The following is a 19489-nucleotide window of genomic DNA, read 5'->3' on the forward strand; positions in this document are numbered from 1 at the left end:
CTGTGGTTTCAAATGGATTCAAATTCCTCCTTGCCCGGCCCATACATTGTACAGAGTAATTAGGGGAAGCTAAGTGTACAGTAAGCGAATAGCCTGCAGCCATGCCAGAACCGCCGCCATATTATAATGAAGGGTGCTGTGAATGCAGGGTATAAATGGTATGTTCCTGAGCGTGGGCATTTGTCTGGTAACATTGGCATTACTGTGGTGTAAGGCAGCGTGGCATTATTCGTGGCTATTCCATAGCGTGTTTTCCACGCTCCATCTGTCCGCCAGCTGTGATTACCCGTCTCTCCTCCTGGCTGTGGATAAAGGTGCTTCCAGTTGCTTGGAGAATTGTGGACAACAAATGCCGACACATCTCTGTAATTGGATATTTCATGCACTGTAACCCGCAGCAGAAGACCGCGTGTTTCCTATTAACTCAAATGTATTTTCTGTGCATCTATAGTCAGGTGGGGGCTGGTAATTCTCCCAAGCATCTGCCACTAACTGCTTACATACATGTACGATTGTCTGTCCTTGTGTTTCCCTCCTATATCCCTATAGATTGTAAGCTTGCAGCAGGGCCCTCCTACCCCCAAGTCTGTCTGTTACCCAGTTTGTTTTATCACTGTCTACTATTGTAAAGCGCAACGGAATCTGCTGCGCTATATAAGACGCTGTAACGGAATCTGCTGCGCTATATAAGACGCTGTAACGGAATCTGCTGCGCTATATAAGACGCTGTAACGAAATCTGCTGCGCTATATAAGACGCTGTAACGAAATCTGCTGCGCTATATAAGACGCTGTAACGGAATCTGCTGCGCTATATAAGCCGCTGTAACGGAATCTGCTGCGCTATATAAGACGCTGTAACGGAATCTGCTGCGCTATATAAGACGCTGTAACGGAATCTGCTGCGCTATATAAGACACTGTAACGGAATCTGCTGCGCTATATAAGACACTGTAACGGAATCTGCTGCGCTATATAAGACACTGTAACGGAATCTGCTGCGCTATATAAGACACTGTAACGGAATCTGCTGCGCTGTATAAGACACTAACGGAATCTGCTGCTCTATATAAGACACTGTAACGGAATCTGCTGCGCTATATAAGACACTGTAACGGAATCTGCTGCGCTATATATAAAGACACTGTAACGGAATCTGCTGCGCTATATAAGACGCTGTAAATAAATAATGTATGATTGTGATGACGGCTACAAAGGAAAGCTCTTCCAGATAATGTAGGGGAGATTGCTAGGTAGGGGCGCTCAGGGGGTTTAGGACCCGGGAGTCCTTACTGCACATGGACAGCCATTGATCTGCACCTGTATGAGCCTAAAGCTGCCCATACATTGGAAAGACCAGATTTCCCTTCAAATCCCTAGCAGAATTGGTGGCTTTTGGACACACAATGTGCACACAACCTGTTGTACAATCCAGCTGCTGCATACAACCTAGGGGTCAGTGCTCATTGCCAAGGGTTAATGCTCATTGCCAGGGGTTAAAAGCAACAAATTAGATACCCGCTTATGGAATTAACTAGACTGATGCTAACTCTGAGTCACCCCTGTCTGTCTACCCCTCCTATTTAGAATGTCTGTTCTGCCGAGCAGGGCCCTCTGCCCTTATGTGCTGGTTCTTTTGGCATTATAACCTCTGATGCAGCAATGATGCTAAACCACGTGCTTGTCCTGCATTGTGTTCTGCAGGTTACTCCTTTTTTGTTTTTTTGTGCTCCTTAAGTCAGGCACGTCCAATCTGTGGCCCTCCATCTGTTGTGAAACTACAAATCCCATCATGCCTTGCCACAGTTTTGTTATTAGGAAATGCTAAAACTATTGCAAGGCATGCTGGGATGCGTAGTTTCACAACAGCTGGAGGGACATGGTTTGGACATGCTTGCCTTAAGTACTTTGTCAGGCGCTGCAGAACCCTTTTGGCGCCACATAAATAAAGGATGATAATAATAATAATTGTGACCGATCTGGGTGACCGTGTAGCCATGGAGAGCTGACCGCCACAGAACCAGCCTCCTGTACATCCCATGCCTGTTGGTAACCACACCGCTAACAAGCATAGACTAATGAATGTGGTAGAACAGGAACTGTCTGAGTCAGATTCCACCACCAGCCCCGGAGTTCCGCAGTACGAACCTCTCATCCCAAATGTTTCACTTCGGAGTTTGATTCCCAACATGACCGTCTTGTGCTGTAAGTCCCGTGGGAAGTTTGTGACATTGGCTCTTGTACATTTGTATTCGCTCTTTGTTTCTGCTGTTTGTTATCATTTTAGTATTGTGGTTTTATTTATTTTTAGAACCTCTATTGACTTGTTTCCTGGTTGAAGGGACCTAAGCCTCCTCCGTGATGTGTTGTGTCTCTTTCAGACAGCTGTGTATGGCATGTCCAGACTTCGCGTTTTACCCTCCAGCTGCTTTATGCCTGTCTAGTGGGTAATAAAGAAATTCAGGCTGCAGTTTACAGATAAAGGGGGAGATGTATCACGTCTTCGGAGATTTATCATTCAATATTTGTGACATATTCCCCCCCCAAACAGCTGTGAATATTTAATATCCCCCAGAAGTACTACATAGATATGGGCGCATCAAGAGCAGGAGGCCTGTTTGTAGTCTCTGCCTGTGCCTCCTTACTCTACCTGGGGTATATGTATGAAGCAGTGATAAGGGAGGAGAAGCAAGTCAGAGGAGACGTTGCCCATGGCAACCAATCGGCGCTGAAGTAACATCTATAGTTTGCATAATATAAAATGATACAGAGCAGCTGTTTGGTTGGCATGGGCCACTTCTCTAGCAAGAGTCTAGTGTGTCTGTGTCGACAAATGACAACAGGGGCACCGTATAAGTGTACCGCTGCGCTCGACTTACTTCGGCACACTATTCTAGTCGTTTTTTTATTTATTTATTTTTAAATCCTGAAGGCCTCATGTTGACCTTTTTTCCACGTCGACCATTTGCTTGGGTCAACCTTTCGAACATCTTGACCTTGTTTTCATGTGCAAAGTGCTGAGGGCAAGTTGTTAAACACTGGGGAAACAGTTTTTTCTGTGTCGGCTGGAATGTTCTCTCATGCAATAAAGTTCTGCAGCTTGTGGCGTGAGATAGTTCCAGAGCAATAACTCTGAGGAGAATTCCGGCCCTGCCTGTTTTACCGAGGTGTCAGAATAAACACACATTTCTGGAATAGTGACTGGACGCTACACAGTCATTCTGTACATTCATAATATTGACCTTCAACCTTTCGACATTGCAAATGTTGACACTGACTTAAAGCACACATTGTCCAAAGTGTTGACCACACATGATAAGGTATAGGCTTGGTACACTATATCTACAGACGGATCTTCATGCACACTTCCTGACATCAAATCGGTCAATCACCGGCGGCTCTCGGCGTGGCTGTACGGGTGGTCGGCGGATCGCCCGCGCACACAGAACGATGTGTTGCACAGCAGACGCAATATATCTGTGAACAATGTGGGTTACAGGTATATCAATCTTCCGATATATCAAACATTGAATCAAATGGACGATATATCGGCTAGTGTGCATGCACCTTTTTTAGACCATGTCGACACATGTTAGGTTTCGAAATAATATACAACACCTTCAGGTGGTAGAATAAGAGACATTACACATGTGCAGCAAGGCTTGGTGACTGGATCGGGCTGATGTGATTTATTATAATACCGTGATACTAATTCTATATTGCTGCAAAATATCCTGAGGCGATGAGCATTTACCTGCTCGTGCATGCGTGTGCCTGTGTCTGTGTATGAGCCAGCCAGTCAAAGCACAGACGCTGGGACGGAGAGGCCAGATGTGATACTTCTTCTGGTAGAATGTTCTAGCTGTAACTACTGTCCTGTATTTCTCGGATGAGTTTGTCGTCTCCTTTACCTGCTAGAGAGATTCTTGTAGTGGTAAAAAATCATAAGTACCAGAAAATGTGTCATAAACTATTAATACATGGAAGAACGAGCATTCCACAACTAATGCTGCCCATACATATGTGAGATATTGCATGCAATCATTCCATTTCGGACACAAGCTGAAAAGGAAATATGATGTAAAGACTGGTATGGATCAGTAGGTCTACAGCAAGAAAGTCGACATGCTGAAAGGTCGACACTATTAGGTTGACATGCTGAAATGTCTATGTCGATTAAAACATTGGGTCGACATGGTCAACAGTCAAAAGGTCGACATGTCGGCACAGTCGACATGGACACAGGTGAAAGCGCACCGCGTCCCCTCGCATGGCTCGCTGTGCTCGGCACTCTGTTATTCTCCCACAATGCCCTAGTGGATGGTAGGGCATGAAATACCGCCTGTCGGCTCAAAAAAAAACTGTGAAAAACCCCATGACCTTGCCCATGTAGACATAATGCTTGCGTTGACCGAATGGAGTCGATCCAATGCTTGTCGACCATCTTGCTGTAGACCGTATCCCGTAAAGACTGCTATAAAACGTTCTGGTTAATCATTTTAGAGAACTTTTAGTTGCTGACCGCATGTTGCCATATAAATGGTGCAGCACGGATGGTGTAATGGTTAGCATTACTGCCTCATAGCGCTGAGGTCATGGGTTCGATTTCCACCATGGCCCTAATTGTGCGGAGTTTGTATGTTCTCCCTGTGCTTGCTTGGGTTTCCTCCGACAATCAAAAATATACAGATAGGTTAATTGGCTTCCAACAAAATTAGCCCTAGAATGTCTGTGTGTGCGTGTACATGTGGTAGGGAATATAGATTGCAAGCTCCACTGGGGCAGGGACTGATGTGAATGGTCAAGTATTCAGCGCTGCGGAATATGTGTGCGCTATATAAGAAACTGTTAATAATTAATATACTGCCCAACAATGCCATCACTGAGCATCTCCCTTTCGCCCTAGGTGATGTTTCCAGGTGTGTCGGTGCCAAGCTGAACAATTATTTCCCTCTGTGATGCCTGTATGCAGACCGTGTTAGCATGTGACCGTCCTAACGGGGAACGAGACGCCTTGCTGACTTTCTGCTGACCAAAAGTAATGCACAGCTGTCCGGCGGGCAAGCCCAAAGTGTGGAAGGCACCGGAACCCAGCCGCGCTGACACATCAGCCCCCCTCCTGTGAGAGCCTGTCTGCCAGAGTGCACTGCCGGGCGACCTTCTCTGGTTTGTACCATCACCGGTATTGATTCTTCTAAACGACAAAATGATTGATCTCGGCTTTTTAACGGAAGCAGAGCAGGAGGCCATCCTGCAAGTCCTGCAGAGAGATGCCGAGCTGAAGAAGTCCGAGGAGGAACGCGTTCGGTAAGAGATGATTTCTATGTATAATATAATTTGTTTCCTTAACCTATTGCTTTTTAAGCTTTACCTTCTAGATGGCTAAATATGATCTTAACCCTTTGCTTGCCAACATCTCTGCGAGAGATGTTCAAAATATTTGCTAAAAATACCGGCGTCTCTCACATTTGTTATATAAATTCAAATAAAAGAAAATGTTGTGTTTAAAAAAAAGATTCTATTTCCTATATAAGGTAACATTACAGGTCATTATGAGGAATAGAAGTGTTTGGTTGGCAATTTTGACCCCTATTTTGACAAACTCACTTGGCACTCAAAGGGTTAAATAAGAAGGTAAATGGCCTGTTGTTTCTAAGGGGCCGGGTTACTTTTTTGTACGGGAGGATGACGGCAAATGAAGGCTTAGTATAAATATGTAGCACAACCTGTTCTGTTTTTACTCTGAGACGCAGGCTGCAGGCTTTCCGGGCGCGGATATTTGTGTACCCAACACTCTCCCGTTAGTTTGATGCCGGCCGTAAGATTTCTGTACGGTCAATGTGGCATATTTGAGTATAAGGTGTTACTTGTGTAGTCTGCGTGCAAGCACCCGGGCGTGCTGGTTTGTAGTAAGGAATAAGGATGAGAGAGTCCGCTGTAGGTAAAACCCTGCTGCCGTATACCGTAATTCAGGTGTATTCTACATGTACTGTATGTGTAGTTTAAGCTCTTGTATTAAGAAACGGACACATACAGTACACAGCACTGATGGTATCTCAACACTCATCACTCATTTAGGGAGGAAGGACATAACCTAGATCCTGTGTACTGCTTAAAGGGGGGAGATATATCAAACTTTGGACATTGCTAGAGTGACAGCCCAGCTGCTATGTTATAGGTGGTGTTTGAAAACAGCAAGAGCTGATTGGTCAGTAAATTACCAACCAACTTTTTTTAAACCCAGCCTATGACATAGTAGCAAGGATCTGATTGGTTCTTTATCTCTCCACTTTATCTTTCTCCAGAGTTTAGTTAATAAATAGACCACTTTGATACATATCTCCCCCATCTTTGTTTGACTCGGGTTGTAGTTATTTTGGGGGGGCTGGAAATGTATAAAATCTTGGAGGGCGATAAAGCAGAGTGTATAACCCAACCAATGAGTTTCTATTGTTTTATCATCTGTGCTACATAAATGGCAGCTGATTGGCTGAACCTAGAAACGCTCTCCCATTAAGAACGGTCCTTAGTGGTCACTGGATTTCTGGGGTTAGAACCGGAGAGTCCTTCTGCCCTGGGAGGTGCTGGGTGGGACCAGGAGATGGGAAGGGAAGACCATATCCCAGGTCTTGGCCTTTGTATATGGGAATGCAGTTAAATGCTCTGAACATGCAGTTTTTAGAGTTTTGCCTGCAATTTCAAGGTTAGTACATGCCAACGTTAGGGACTGATTCAACAAGGATCAGTCCCCAGTGTAGTCGCAATGGGGACCGATTGCGCGGCTACCCACATGCGTATGGGTGAATTTACGCTGCTCACTGAGACCAGCTGAATCAACCCCTTAGTGTAAATGATAGGAGCTTATTGGTTGCTACGGGTAACTTCACTTTATATTAAGATCAAGGGCGAGATTTATCAAATCATGGACAGAGGCAGTGAGGAGTCATAACAACCAATCAGCTTCTGTCATTTTATCTAGACAGCCTATAACGTGAGAGCCAGAAGCTGATTGATGGGAATGGGCAACTCCCCCTCTCCAAGATTTCATAACTTTCCCTATTTGAAGACTCTGTTGCCTAGTGTTACAATCTTGAGCGAACATTGTTATCTTATTTAGGTAATGTTTCAAACATTATTGCATGAGGTACAGAGGTGTATACAGTATATGCTATATACTTTGCGATACAAGCCCCGTTCCACGCAGGTTTGTTGTATACAGTGGCGGAACTTGTGGGTGCTAGTGATCACGGTCAGTGTAAAAATGTGGGTCCCGGGGACCCCTCACTTTATAAAGTTGGGGTTCTACTGCACTGTGTTCTATCACATATTATGCTTTATGCTACCCCCCCCCCCCCCCCTACTGTGACTACAATGCCTAGGGTCAGGGCCGGCAACAGAAATCTTGGGGCTCTGTACACTGATATTTCTCGGGCCCGCTGCCCACCCACATAATCTCAAACCCACATGACAGGGTATTGTCAACTCGCTGTGACCATTTTCCCCCACCCCTTTTCCCTCAAATAAGGCACCAATCCTTCCTGTTGGATGAAATTGGCCACAGCAGTCATCTTTATTAAAACAATAACAATAATAATAACAGTTTTTCCAACCATGATCCCCACATTACCCGCCAAAGGTGATCCTCGAGGCCCAAACCCTAAAACCAGCATACATATCCGAGCACTCTCCCTCACTTTTACCCCCAGCCGATGACGCTGGCTCGAGGCCACCGATCTGCATAGACCCCGTGCTCATTATCTATGTATCTATATAGCCTCACCCCGAGGAGTCCAGCCCCCACCATGGGGCCCTCCCCTCCACAAAGCCAAGCCTCCATGACCACCAACCTCGAGGATCCCCTCCGCCATAGCGCATGGGGTTAACCCCTTAACCCCCTGCGCACCCGCCACAAAGCCACAGCCACTTCTACCCCGTCTTGTATCGCCAAAGCCCATAGATCCATGCCCACCGCGTTCAGGTGGACCCCATCTCCCCTCCAAAATACGCCCGACCCAGATTCCAGCTCCAAGTGACGCACCATAACTCCACCATTCCTAGCCACAAATTTACCAACAGCTCTGTTAACCTTAATCCTGGCTTTATTGATCCTTTCCACTGAACGCGCATCCCTCCAAAATTGCCGGGGCACTATATCAGACCAGACGGTAATCACATCTGGGAATAACGCCCAGAGGCCTAATAAATCGAACTTAATATCGCAAATGAACTCACGGAAAGGCCTAACCCCCAAATCATTACCCCCAACATGTAACACTAAAATCTCGGGAGGCCTGTCCAGCCTAACAAAGCGATGGAACTCCGGCAGTACCCCACTCCACACCATACCACGCTTCCCCAGCCAGCGGACTTCGAATTCCCGACCATCCAACCCCAATCGTCGTCCGTTCAGTCTCATTCCGGCTCGAATGGCGCCCCAAAAAACATACGAGTGTCCCATAATCCAGATGAGGCACGAAGGCTGCCCTAAACAACAAAGAAAACAAAACACGAAGCAAGCTCCCAGTCAGCAGCTCACTAAAAACATTACAACATTCCTACCCTCACATAAGATTTGAACCGAGCCGAATCCCACCTCCCAATCTTCTTAATTAAATCCTCCCCAAAACCCAAGCGTGCCGCTTCTGTCGCTGCCCCAATCCTAAACGAGTGCCCTGCGTATTCCTGTTCTCTCAGGCCCAGCAACCGCAGCCCCTTCCTGAACACGCTAACAAATTGAAAACGAGACAAGAATGACCCATCAGCATGTACTAACAATGGGTCTCTTAGCTGCCCTTCTGTAAACCTACATTCTCTGAACTCTCTGAGGCGTTCCACTGGGCACATAGAAGAACCCCGTACCTCAAATAGTACCACCCGCTTTCCCCTCCCCAACTGGTCTGTTTTTGAACGACTCAACACAAATTCCACCCTATCCGAAAATAAAACAACCTCCTCATCTCTGAGGCCCCCCGGTACCGCAACAGTCGGACTAACCAATTCCCCAAACCTCAATGCCCCAAAAAACGCAAGGGAAAAAGCCAATTGGAACAGCTTGATTTCATAAGCAGACCGACCCCAATTTGTCCCCCAACCCCTGCAACAGTTTGAAAGAAACCGGCCTCCTCTTATCCCGTACTGCATGACCCCTTCTCCATCCCTTAAGTGCCCGTGATACCAAGAAGCTCTTTGTGACATCTGGCTTTGCGCTAGCCCGGAAACCAAATGCCAAACCCGCCATGCACCGCCCAATTTTTGATACAGACCATCCCAGCTCTTTACAATGGCCGATGTATAGCAACACCCTGATCTCATCCTCTCCTTCCGGCAGGCCAACTGATCTGCACCACTCATTCCAGAGCTGCCACTCCTGACAGTATGCCGACCACAAGAGAATCCCTGATGAGCTGATCCGCTATTCTTCCAGCAGCTCCCAAAGGTGCCTCGGGCAGCTCCCTGAAGCGATCCCACTGCCAACGAGACAAGGAGTCCGCTATACAATTAGAAACTCCAGGAACGTGCCATGCCACCACCCAAGCATTCAAGGCTAAACACTCTAACACCAACCGTTGCAATACCTTAACCACAGGAGGAGATGATGCCGACAAATGATTAACTGCTTCAACTACGCTCATATTATCGCAATGGAAACAAATTTTCTTGTTCTGAAACAATGGCCCCCAAATCACCACCGCTACCAGTATGGGAAATAATTCTAACAACGCTAGGTTACGAACCCAGCCCCGACGGACCCATGACTCCGGCCATTTTTCCGCACTCCAGTGGCCCTGACAATAAGCCCCGTACCCAACGCTCCCGGCCGCGTCAGTAAACAGATCTATGTCAAATGCCACCACCGTGTCTGACATCCACATGGCCCTGCCGTTGAATGACTCCAAAAACTCCGCCCACACCTTCAGGTCATTACGCAACTCCCTCCCTAACCTGATAAAATGATGAGGAGACGTAATTCCCGCCATCGCCCCTGCCAAACGTCTGCTGAAAATCCTGCCCATTGGGATGATACGACAGGCAAAGTTTAATTTGCCTAACAAAGACTGCAGTTCCCTCAGCTTAACCTTCTTTAGTCTCACCGCCCTCCCAACTTCTGCCTTGAGCGACGCTAATTTGTCTGCAGGTAAGCGACATTCTATCAACACAGTGTCAATAGTAATTCCCAGAAAACTAATCACTGATGCCGGCCCCTCAGTTTTTTCAGGAGCCAACGGCACCCCAAAATCTGCTGCCACCCGTTCAATGGTGCACAGTAACAGTGCACAGACCTTGCCGTCCTCCGGGCCAATGCACAAAAAATCATCCAAATAATGGATAATCGAACCGCACCCTGACGCGTCCCTAACTACCCATTCCAAAAAAGAACTAAACGCCTCAAAATAGGCACACGACAGGGAGCACCCCATCGGAAGGCAACGATCAACAAAGTAACCCCCATCCCAAAAACAACCTAACAAACAAACACTTGATGGGTGAACCGGCAATAACCGGAAAGCCGCTTCTATGTCAGTCTTTGCCAATAGGGCCCCCTTTCCAAAACGTTTCACCCACTGTACTGCCGCATCAAATGACATATAAACCACTGAACAAATGTCAGGGTCAATACCATCATTGACCGACGCCCCCTTTGGAAATGATAAGTGATGTATGAGGCGAAACTTATTCACATCTTTTTTGGGCACTACCCCCAATGGTGAGACTACCAAATCCGCCATTGGCGGCGATGAAAAAGGACCAGACATTCGCCCCAACTGCACCTCTTTTGCCAACTTTTCCCCCACGACCTCAGGGTGTTCTCTGGCTGATTTTAAATTCCCCTTAAAAACCCATGTAGCCTCAACCTCCGAAGGGATTTTAAACCCATCTCGAAATCCCTCTTCTAAAAGCGCCGCCGCCTGTCTGTTTGGGTATCTATGCAGATACCCCAGCATCCTTTCCAAGCGTATTGGAGTCACCCCCTTTTGAAGTGGACTCCCGCGATTTTCCCCTGAAGCACTTGCTTGCCCCATGAGTACCCCCGCAGGAAGAGCACTCATGCTTAAACTTGCACTTTGCTCCAAAGCGACACGTTCCTTCATTGAATGCGAAACAGAGGCCCTTTTGTATGGCCGTGTTATTGACCCCTTCTCTTGCTCCCCCCTGTCCCCCCGAAAGGGCTGCCCCAACCGATTAGGTGCTGTCACTTTTAACCACAGCCCAATATCCTTATGATCCCACCTAATATTAGGCCGCACCGCCTTCCGTTGCCTAAACTGCTCATCATACCTCAGCCAAGCTTGACCCCCATAAACCCTCTCTGCCTCCGCAATCGCATCCATATAGCAAAACAGGGGTGAGCAATTCTCTGGCGCTTTCTCCCCAATCACACTCGCCAGAATTGCAAAAGCCTGGAGCCAATTGGAAAACGTCCTTGGTATCAGCCGATACCTCCGACGTTCCTCCTCCTCCTTCTCTTCCTTACGCGGCCTGTCCAAATTGAAGCGCTCCAATGGGAGCAAGGAAAAGATGTCCACATACTCCCCTTTCCAAATTTTGTCTTTTACCTCTTGCTTCAGGTGGGCCCCCAGCGGCCCCTCAAAACAAACATAAACTTCGCCCTTAGCAGAATCACTAACCCGCACCGATTCCACCTCAGTGTCCCCACTAGCCTGTACTGTACCTACACTGCCAGTACCCACCGCGCTGTCTGGCGTAACCCACACGCTCCCTGGCGACTGTGCTGCCCCCTGCCGCACCTTAGAAAACCACTCCGCAAAACCAGACACCAATTCCAAAATCCCCTTACTAGCCTCACTCTGCTGACCTACCCCCGCCCCCGCTTGACTAACTGACAGGGGCACAGAAGACATAGATGAGGACTCACCAGGCTGCCTGGGGGCTGTGAACCCAGCAGCCGCAGCTCCTGTTTCCTGATGCGCTCCTTCTCCTCCGGATGACCCTGGTATTTCTTCTGATCTGCTGGGTCTGGAAGCCGGGCGCACCCCTGCCAGAGATCCTGCTGGTGCCGCACTTCGTGTAGGCTCTTCGACGCTGTCCAAGCCAGCCGGCTGCCGCTCGTTCCCAGCGACTCTCCCCTCGCTTGCGCCACTGCCATCTCCCCGGATATCTGTGTGGCCGACATCCTCCGCCGCGCCTGGACCCGACGTCACTCCAGCTGCTTCTTCTTGTGCGGGGAGGCGACCCCTCCCGCGCTGAGAACCCCGCCGTCCTGATGAATTCCTCCCAGACCGAACCTGCTGGGAGGAAGGTGTCCGTCCCGCGGAACAGCCTGGAGGGTCCCGAATGGGGCTCCTAGACCGGCACCGGGTTCTGGGGGTGAAGGAAGGGCTAAGGCGCTCCGGAGGCCGGGACCTCCGAGGCCGGGCGCCAGATGGGCCAGACGTATCTGCGTCTGTCCCCAACCCCCGTATGAGGCCCGCTACCTGCTCCTGTAGCCAGGCCGCTCCCTGCGTACCGGCCGCCTTTCTCAAGGAGGCCAGCGCAGCATCGATACCCGCCATGTTATCCAGACAAGCGTCTGAAGTGTCACAGGATCGTTCAGCTTTTTGATCCCCGACAAAATGTCTGAACAGGGCTACGTGATCCCCTCAATATATACAGCCTCACCACCCTGTTAAGCCCCGCCCCCACATTGTCATTACCCAGGTACCCCTCAACCCCTATTACCCAACTAATCCTAAGCTCCTTCCAACCCCTGTCAAGTGGGCCTCCCCCTAGGCTCCGCCCCAGTCCAGCCCAATACACAACCCTCTTCTGCACCAAGAAATGTATTGCCGAATATAAGACACTGGAATACTAGAAATGTGCAGATAGAGGTAAATGCACAATTTGGGTATAAGTGGCATTACGGAACATGACCGAACATACCTCCCCGCCACACACGGGACTACAGACAGGAAGCCGCAAGTGAAGTACAAACAGCTGCCGAGCTGTGCCACAGCCAGGGTCCCGGAAATTAGGGACATTTATACCCTAACACTCCTTTACGAACTGTACGAACACCTTGGTGAGTTTGCATATTCGCAACATCGGCCAGGGGACTGAATTCGGCCCGCAAGGAGCGGGTCTGAATCAGCCCCTTAGTGCTGCGTCTCAGCCCTTAGGGTGCCGTTTGAGGTAGCCGCCGTGCCTAGCTTGGGGGCACTGACACTTTTAACCTCAATATTATTGCAGCAGGCGGGTGACGGGGGGACGGGGCAGTGGAGTCCCTGTCCTAGGGGTACAGCTACATGCTGCTTTTAACTAGAAGCCCCCCCCCCCCCCACACACCTCTTACAATGGTTTTAGCAGCATTACTTTGCTGCATTAGAATCAGCTCTGTGTTTGGGGGAGGAGCTTTATGCATATGTGCATTATGCATAATTAGACCGTGATAGGAAGGGGAGAAGGGGAATTGGGTTCCCAACAGCCAGACAGACACTGAGTAACACACGCTGGGCACTGCACCACAACACACACCCACCGGGCTTCCTGCTAAGCCCCGCCCCAATGCAGGACACCGCAGTCAGACACCCTGACAGTCGGGAGGCAGGCAGAGGATCCTTCCCAGCCAGTCAGGTGTATGCATACAACGCAGAGGTGGCCCGGTGCTGCATAACGATGCTGGCTGGGCTCTGGGGCCCTTCATATTGCCGGAGCCCGTCACACATGTCCCCCTTGACCCCCCCCCCCCCCCTGTCGCCGGCCCTGCCTAGGGTGGCAGTAGAAAGAGAGGTGTGCGAGACAAAGAGGGTGTCCGATAGAGAAAGGGGGATGAGGGAGGAGTGCAAGCAGGAGTAAGAGAATGTCAGGGAGAGAAAGAAAGGCAGGAGCAATAGAGTAAGTGTCGGTGAAAGAGCTTACAGGTAGAGAAAGGGGTCAGACAGAGGGAGAGGGTGTCAGGGAGAAAGCTAGGGGGACAGCTCCAGGTAGAAGGGGTGGTGTGAAAGAGCAAGGGAGATACTCTCAGAGAGAGGGGAAGCATAGGGAGGAGAGCGCGGTGAGACAAGGAATGAGAGGGTTGGAAGAGAGATGGCGGAATGGGTAGAGACAGCAGGTGAGAGGGTGACCGACTGGGTGGGGGAGAGAGAGCATAGGATAGACGATAGAGAGGAGAGCGAAAAGGAGACTGGGAAAGAGCAAAAAAGATGGTGACGGGGGTCAGACAATGGGATGAGAGAGGGGAGGTGATGGGGAGTAAGTGGGGTGGAGGTGATAGAGCGAGAGGGGGAGAGGTGACGTAGATATTCCATGGGGAGTGGGAGGGGGGTAAGGTGACGGGGGTGAGACAACAGGATGAGAGGGGGTTAGGTGACAGAGACCATGATGGGGGAAGGTGACTAGCAATAGGGTGGGAGATGTTGGGTGATTCCACAGGGAGTAAGAGGTGACTGTGGGTGAGTTGACGGGGCGAGAGGCGACATGTAGTGAATTGATTAGGTGAGAGGGGGAGAGATGGCAGCTCTGCAGCTCCTTGGGCAGAGCTACTGTACTTCTCCTTTTGCTGTTCCCGGCCTCCGTGTCACCTCGTTGTTTCTTGCTGGGTCCTGGGTGGCCATGTGACAGCTCCGCGGGACTGTACACTGCTGTAGAGCGCGTCTCCAGGACCCTCTCAGTTTGTAAAACTGTCCCCGGTTGGAAGTTTCGGGTAGAATAGGTGCTATACCGTGTATTTGCGATCACTGAGTGGCTGGCCCAGGTGTAGAAATCTAATTTGGGCCCTTCTGCTCCACCCTAACCCAAGTTCACAATATGCAGCATTGCAGTGGGTGACAGGGAGAGGCAGGAGCAGTGGGCCCCTTAGTCCTCAAGGGCCCCGTTGCACTGCACCAATGGTAGTTCCGCCTCTGTTTGTATAATCCTTCTGTCATGTGCTCACATACCTCCTCTCCGGAAGGATCGGGAGAATCCAGATTTTTTGAGTAGTCTCACGGACCTCTGGAAAAGTTGGAGGATGTCCCAGGGAGGACTGGGGGTCTGAAATGACCAGTGGCACAGACATGGCTCACCGGTGCCAGATAGCCAGTTCGGCCCTGTATGCCACACAACCTGTCCACTTCCAAGTGACGTCTGCGGGGTGGGAAGATAATAGATGGAATCTGGTTGCTATTGGCAACATCCGATCTTCAATCGAACACCCATCTTAGTAAGGGATACGGGCACTCTAGAACTAGGTCGATTAGACTGAAGGTCGACATGGGGTTGGGTCGACAGTCATTTGTTTGACACAATCATTAGATCGACATGGGGAAGTCAACAGTCAATAGGTTGACATGGGTTTTATCACTTTTTTTTTGCCCTACCATCCACCAGGGTGTGGTGGGGGAATAAAATAGTGTGCCGAGCGCAGTAACCTCATGTCGACCTTCATGCATGTTGACATAGAGGTGTCTACCTAATGCTTGTCGACCTTGTATCCGATGATCCATGCCGATTCGAAAATGCACTGCTTATATTCAGCAACTGTCGACATGGACCCCCAATTAGTGTAACCCATACCCTCACATGGCTCTCACTATTACATTCTTCCTCTATTCCTCTAACATTTTGACCCTGTCGACATTTTGCATGGCCTAAGGTTATATGCCTATATTTCTGTATGTCGGCGGCCGAACGCCAGGAGGCGGGGCACATTAACACATTTTGTGGTTTCGGCGAACAAGCTGAGGAATATCTTATGACAGACTCGGCACTCAGTGGTCTAAAATAATCATCATTGTTAATGGATCGGTCTCCTGAGGTCAACAGACTTCAGAGCCGCAATATGGAGGCAAAAGCTTGTCGCACTGCAGAGTACACCTTTATACCACTTCCGTGTGTGTCTCCTCCGTCCTCTATTCGCCCTTCCTGCACTGCAAACTGATCTGGACATCTATAATTGCACCTTTTTATTCATCTCCCCGATGTGTAATAATAACCATAATCTGTCCTATAACAAAAGCTTGCAGACTACTGGGAAAACAACAATGGTTAGAACAGAGCATTTTAAATGGCTCTTACTTTAATGAAAGCATATTATGGTGCCTAGGGCGACTTCTCCTGAGGGGAGAAACGTAATGCGGCTTCCTGTGAACTGCCCAGCGGCTTCCCGGGCAGCAGGATACATCGTACGCAGACCGTTTGCATACGATGCGATCCCAGCCAAGTCTGCTGGACGCCTGACTTATTGCAGCCCTACAAGCTTTGATCCGATGCTTAAGGCACCGCGCATCGGATCAGGTGCGATTTTTGACACTTTTTTTATCGAATTTCTCAGCCGATCCGGCAGAATCGGATGGAAAAGGCCAAATTAGCCCTAGTGTATGAACAGGATTACTGCTTCTCTACAGCAGAATGTACATGACTTCTCTACATGATGTGCATTGCGTTTTATTGAGTGTTAATGCTTCTGGCGTGATTCATGAATTCTGACCAGTCTGTATATTTGGGTGTCCTCAAGGTGCTTCCCTTTCAGGCACTGTACAAACCCCACACAGGTGAGGTAGTGCTCTGGTTAGATTTCAACCCATGGACCCGGTTATTGTGAGTCCGCAATGCGAAACATTGTACCAACGCGTCACATTATTAGTAGTATTTCATTTTATTTACAAGGCACCAAAAGCAGTTGGCCGCGCCGTACAGACAGCACACATTAGAACAATACGGATAACACAGAACTTTACAGTAACTGAAAAACTACAACAGAGCCCAGCGAACAATTGGCAGCACAATGGTCAGTACACAATACAACGGAGGAGCTGTCCGCATGCTACCAGCGGCGGGTAGTCATGGGTAGAGATGAACGGTTACAAGTGAGACGAGAAGCGGGTATAGATGGTAGCTGAGTCAGACTGGTGTGGGTCATTATGTCGGCCACAGAAGATCAACATGGCTTAAGTTGACACATGAAATAGGCCGACACGGCTAAGGGCGACAAGCTTGTAAGTAAGGTCGACGCAAGCATTTGGTCAACATGAGTTCTTCACTTTTTTTTTTCCCTGAATGTCAACATGGACACCGTCAAAGTGTACCGCGTCCCCTCGCTGCTCCCGCCATGCTTCGGGCACGGTGCCTCGCTGCACACTATTCTATTCTCCCTCCAAGCCCTAGTGAATGCTAGGGCACGAAATACCGCATGTCGGCAAAACAAAATACGTTAAAAACTCATGTTGACTGTTGACCTAGCCTTTGTTGACGTACTGCTTGTGACCACCCTCCAACCCTGTCGACTTAATGTATGTCGACCTAATGTGGAGGAACCCAATGACCATATACCAGTAAGACTGGGCTAAGTGTTAGAGATGCGGTCTGTGAGCACAGGAGGAAAGAGGGACCTGCTCCAAGGAGCTTCCAGTCTAGACTCAGAGGGTGTGGGGCACAGGCAGAGGTGGCAAGGGCATGAAGCAGGGGGTAGGAAGAGACGTAATGTACTTACCACTTAGTTATGGCGATAACGGAACCGGTAATAGACACCACTTCATTGTCTGAGAGCTCTACGTGATCTTCGCTGGGTTACTACTAACTGGCGTATATAGGAGTGGTGCTCCTTAGCAGTTACTAGGCAGAAGATCGCCGTGCGCTGTTAGACCAAGGATCTGTTGTAAAGGTAATAGATGGTACAAGTGCAGCTGTTCTACTTATTCCATAGGCGTACCCATACAAACACCCTGGGGCACACGTCATTGGCCCCTATGCAAAGTTTTTATGTACCTACAGTATTTACATCACTATTGACCTAAAAAAAAACGTACTTATGTAATAGCCGGGCGCCCACTAAGCAAATACTTGGTGGGCGATTCTGCGTAAGAAAATCGCATCGCATGCAATTTATTCACTGCTCTCTGCCTTTGCTAGTGCGATAAAATCGCATGCAATTGCATGAGATTTTATAGGGTGCGATGCCATTTAATGTAGTATACACTTGTATGACATACAATGGGATTTTGGCAACCCCCCACTATCCACGCCGCCCCAAAGTGTGGCGGAACGCGTCCTCCCGACCTTTTCATACCCCCACTATCCACGTCTGCGTGGAGTTGATCTTATATAGTGGCCCTTATTCAGATCTGATCGTAGTACAAATTTGTTCTCAAAATGTGCAAAATCATGTGCGCACTACAGGTGGGGCAGATGGAACATGTGCAGAGAGAGTTAAATTTGGGTGGGGTGTGTTGAAACTGAAATCTAAATTGCAGTGTAAAAATAATGCAGCCATTATTTACCCTGCACAGAAAAAAAATAACTCACACAAATCTAACTCTATCTGCACATGTTACATCTGCCCCACCTGCAGTGCACATGGTTTTGCCCATTTTGAGAACAAATTGTACTGCGATCAGATCTGAATAAGAGCCAGTGTGGCGAGCAACGCAAATTACGTTACATGTATTCCGCGGGGCTCACCACGCATTGGGCTCGGCTCGCTGCGAACGCCACACTGGATGTGGAAAAGGTCGGGAGGACGCGTTCCGCCACCCCTCGCGGGGCTAGCCATGCTTCGGGGTGGGGTGCCTAAATCCCATTATATGCCATACAAGTGTATAGTACATTAAATGGCATCGCACCCTATAAAATCGTCGTATGTATGTAAATTGGGCGCTCGGCTATTACATAAGTACCAAAAAAACACCTAAATCGGAACCGTTTCCCCGTAGTGCCACAGTCATGCTGGGACTTGCAGTTCCACAGCTACCGAAGCATGTACCTATTTCAGTAATACGGGCTGAAGAGGGTGTACGGTCCATGGGCAAGATGTACTAAGACTAGAAAAGTGATAAAAAGGAAAGGGTACTTATCTATTATCTGGGCTCCCATGTTAAATGCACCCAATGTTTTCATACCCCCACTATCCAACTGGAATCGGGACATCTGTCAGAATGAACTTAGGTCTACAGTCATTAGGTCGACCCCACTAGGTCGACTGGCAGGAAGGTCGACCTGACTTAAGGTCGACATGGGCCAAGGTCGACATGACTTAAGGTCGAATTTGCATAAAGGTCGACATGAGGAAGGTCGACTGGTCATAAGGTCGACATGGGTTTTTCACTGTTTTTTTATCCGAATGTCGACACAGTCGACATGGACACAGTTGGCAATGAGAATCGGACCCTCGCATCGCTCGCTTCGCTCGCGATGCTTCGGGCACGGTGCCTCGCTGCGCTTGGCACACTATTTTATTCTCCCACCACGCCCTAGTGGATGGTAGGGCATGAAATACCGCCTGTCGGCTCAAAAAACAGTGAAAAACCCATGTCGACCTTATGACCAGTCGACCTTCCTCATGTTGACCTTTATGCAAATTCGACCTTAAGTCATGTCGACCTTGGCCCATGTCGACCTTAAGTCAGGTCGACCTTCCTGCCAGTCGACCTAGTGGGGTCGACCTAATGACTGTAGACCTAAGTTCATTCTAATAGATGACCGCATCCCATCCAACTACGCATGGAGTTGATTTTATATAGTGTGGCGAGCGCAACGAGACGAGGGAATGCGGTCTCATAAGAAAAACGGGAGCCCAGATA

The 19489-nt window shown here is 48.9% G+C and overlaps 1 protein-coding gene across 15 annotated transcripts in view; it reads left to right on the plus strand.

Moving 5' to 3' along the window:
- The window catches only part of SYTL2 (synaptotagmin like 2), a 102773-nt gene that overhangs the window by 31774 nt on the left and 51510 nt on the right, over window positions 1-19489 (plus strand). For 14 of the 15 annotated variants that reach the window (XM_083170285.1, XM_083170289.1, XM_083170288.1 and 11 more), the window contains exon 2: window positions 4906-5306. In XM_083170285.1, coding sequence (XP_083026411.1) covers window positions 5206-5306 — 101 coding nt within the window. In that variant the 5' untranslated portion in view covers window positions 4906-5205. Of the gene's footprint in view, window positions 1-2079; window positions 2205-4905; window positions 5307-19489 lie in introns of those variants that run through there. The other variant, XM_083170286.1, reaches the window with a different exon arrangement.

Source organism: Crinia signifera, chromosome 2, assembly GCF_055691185.1.
Source record: "Crinia signifera chromosome 2, ASM5569118v1, whole genome shotgun sequence".
NCBI lineage: Eukaryota > Metazoa > Chordata > Amphibia > Anura > Myobatrachidae > Crinia > Crinia signifera.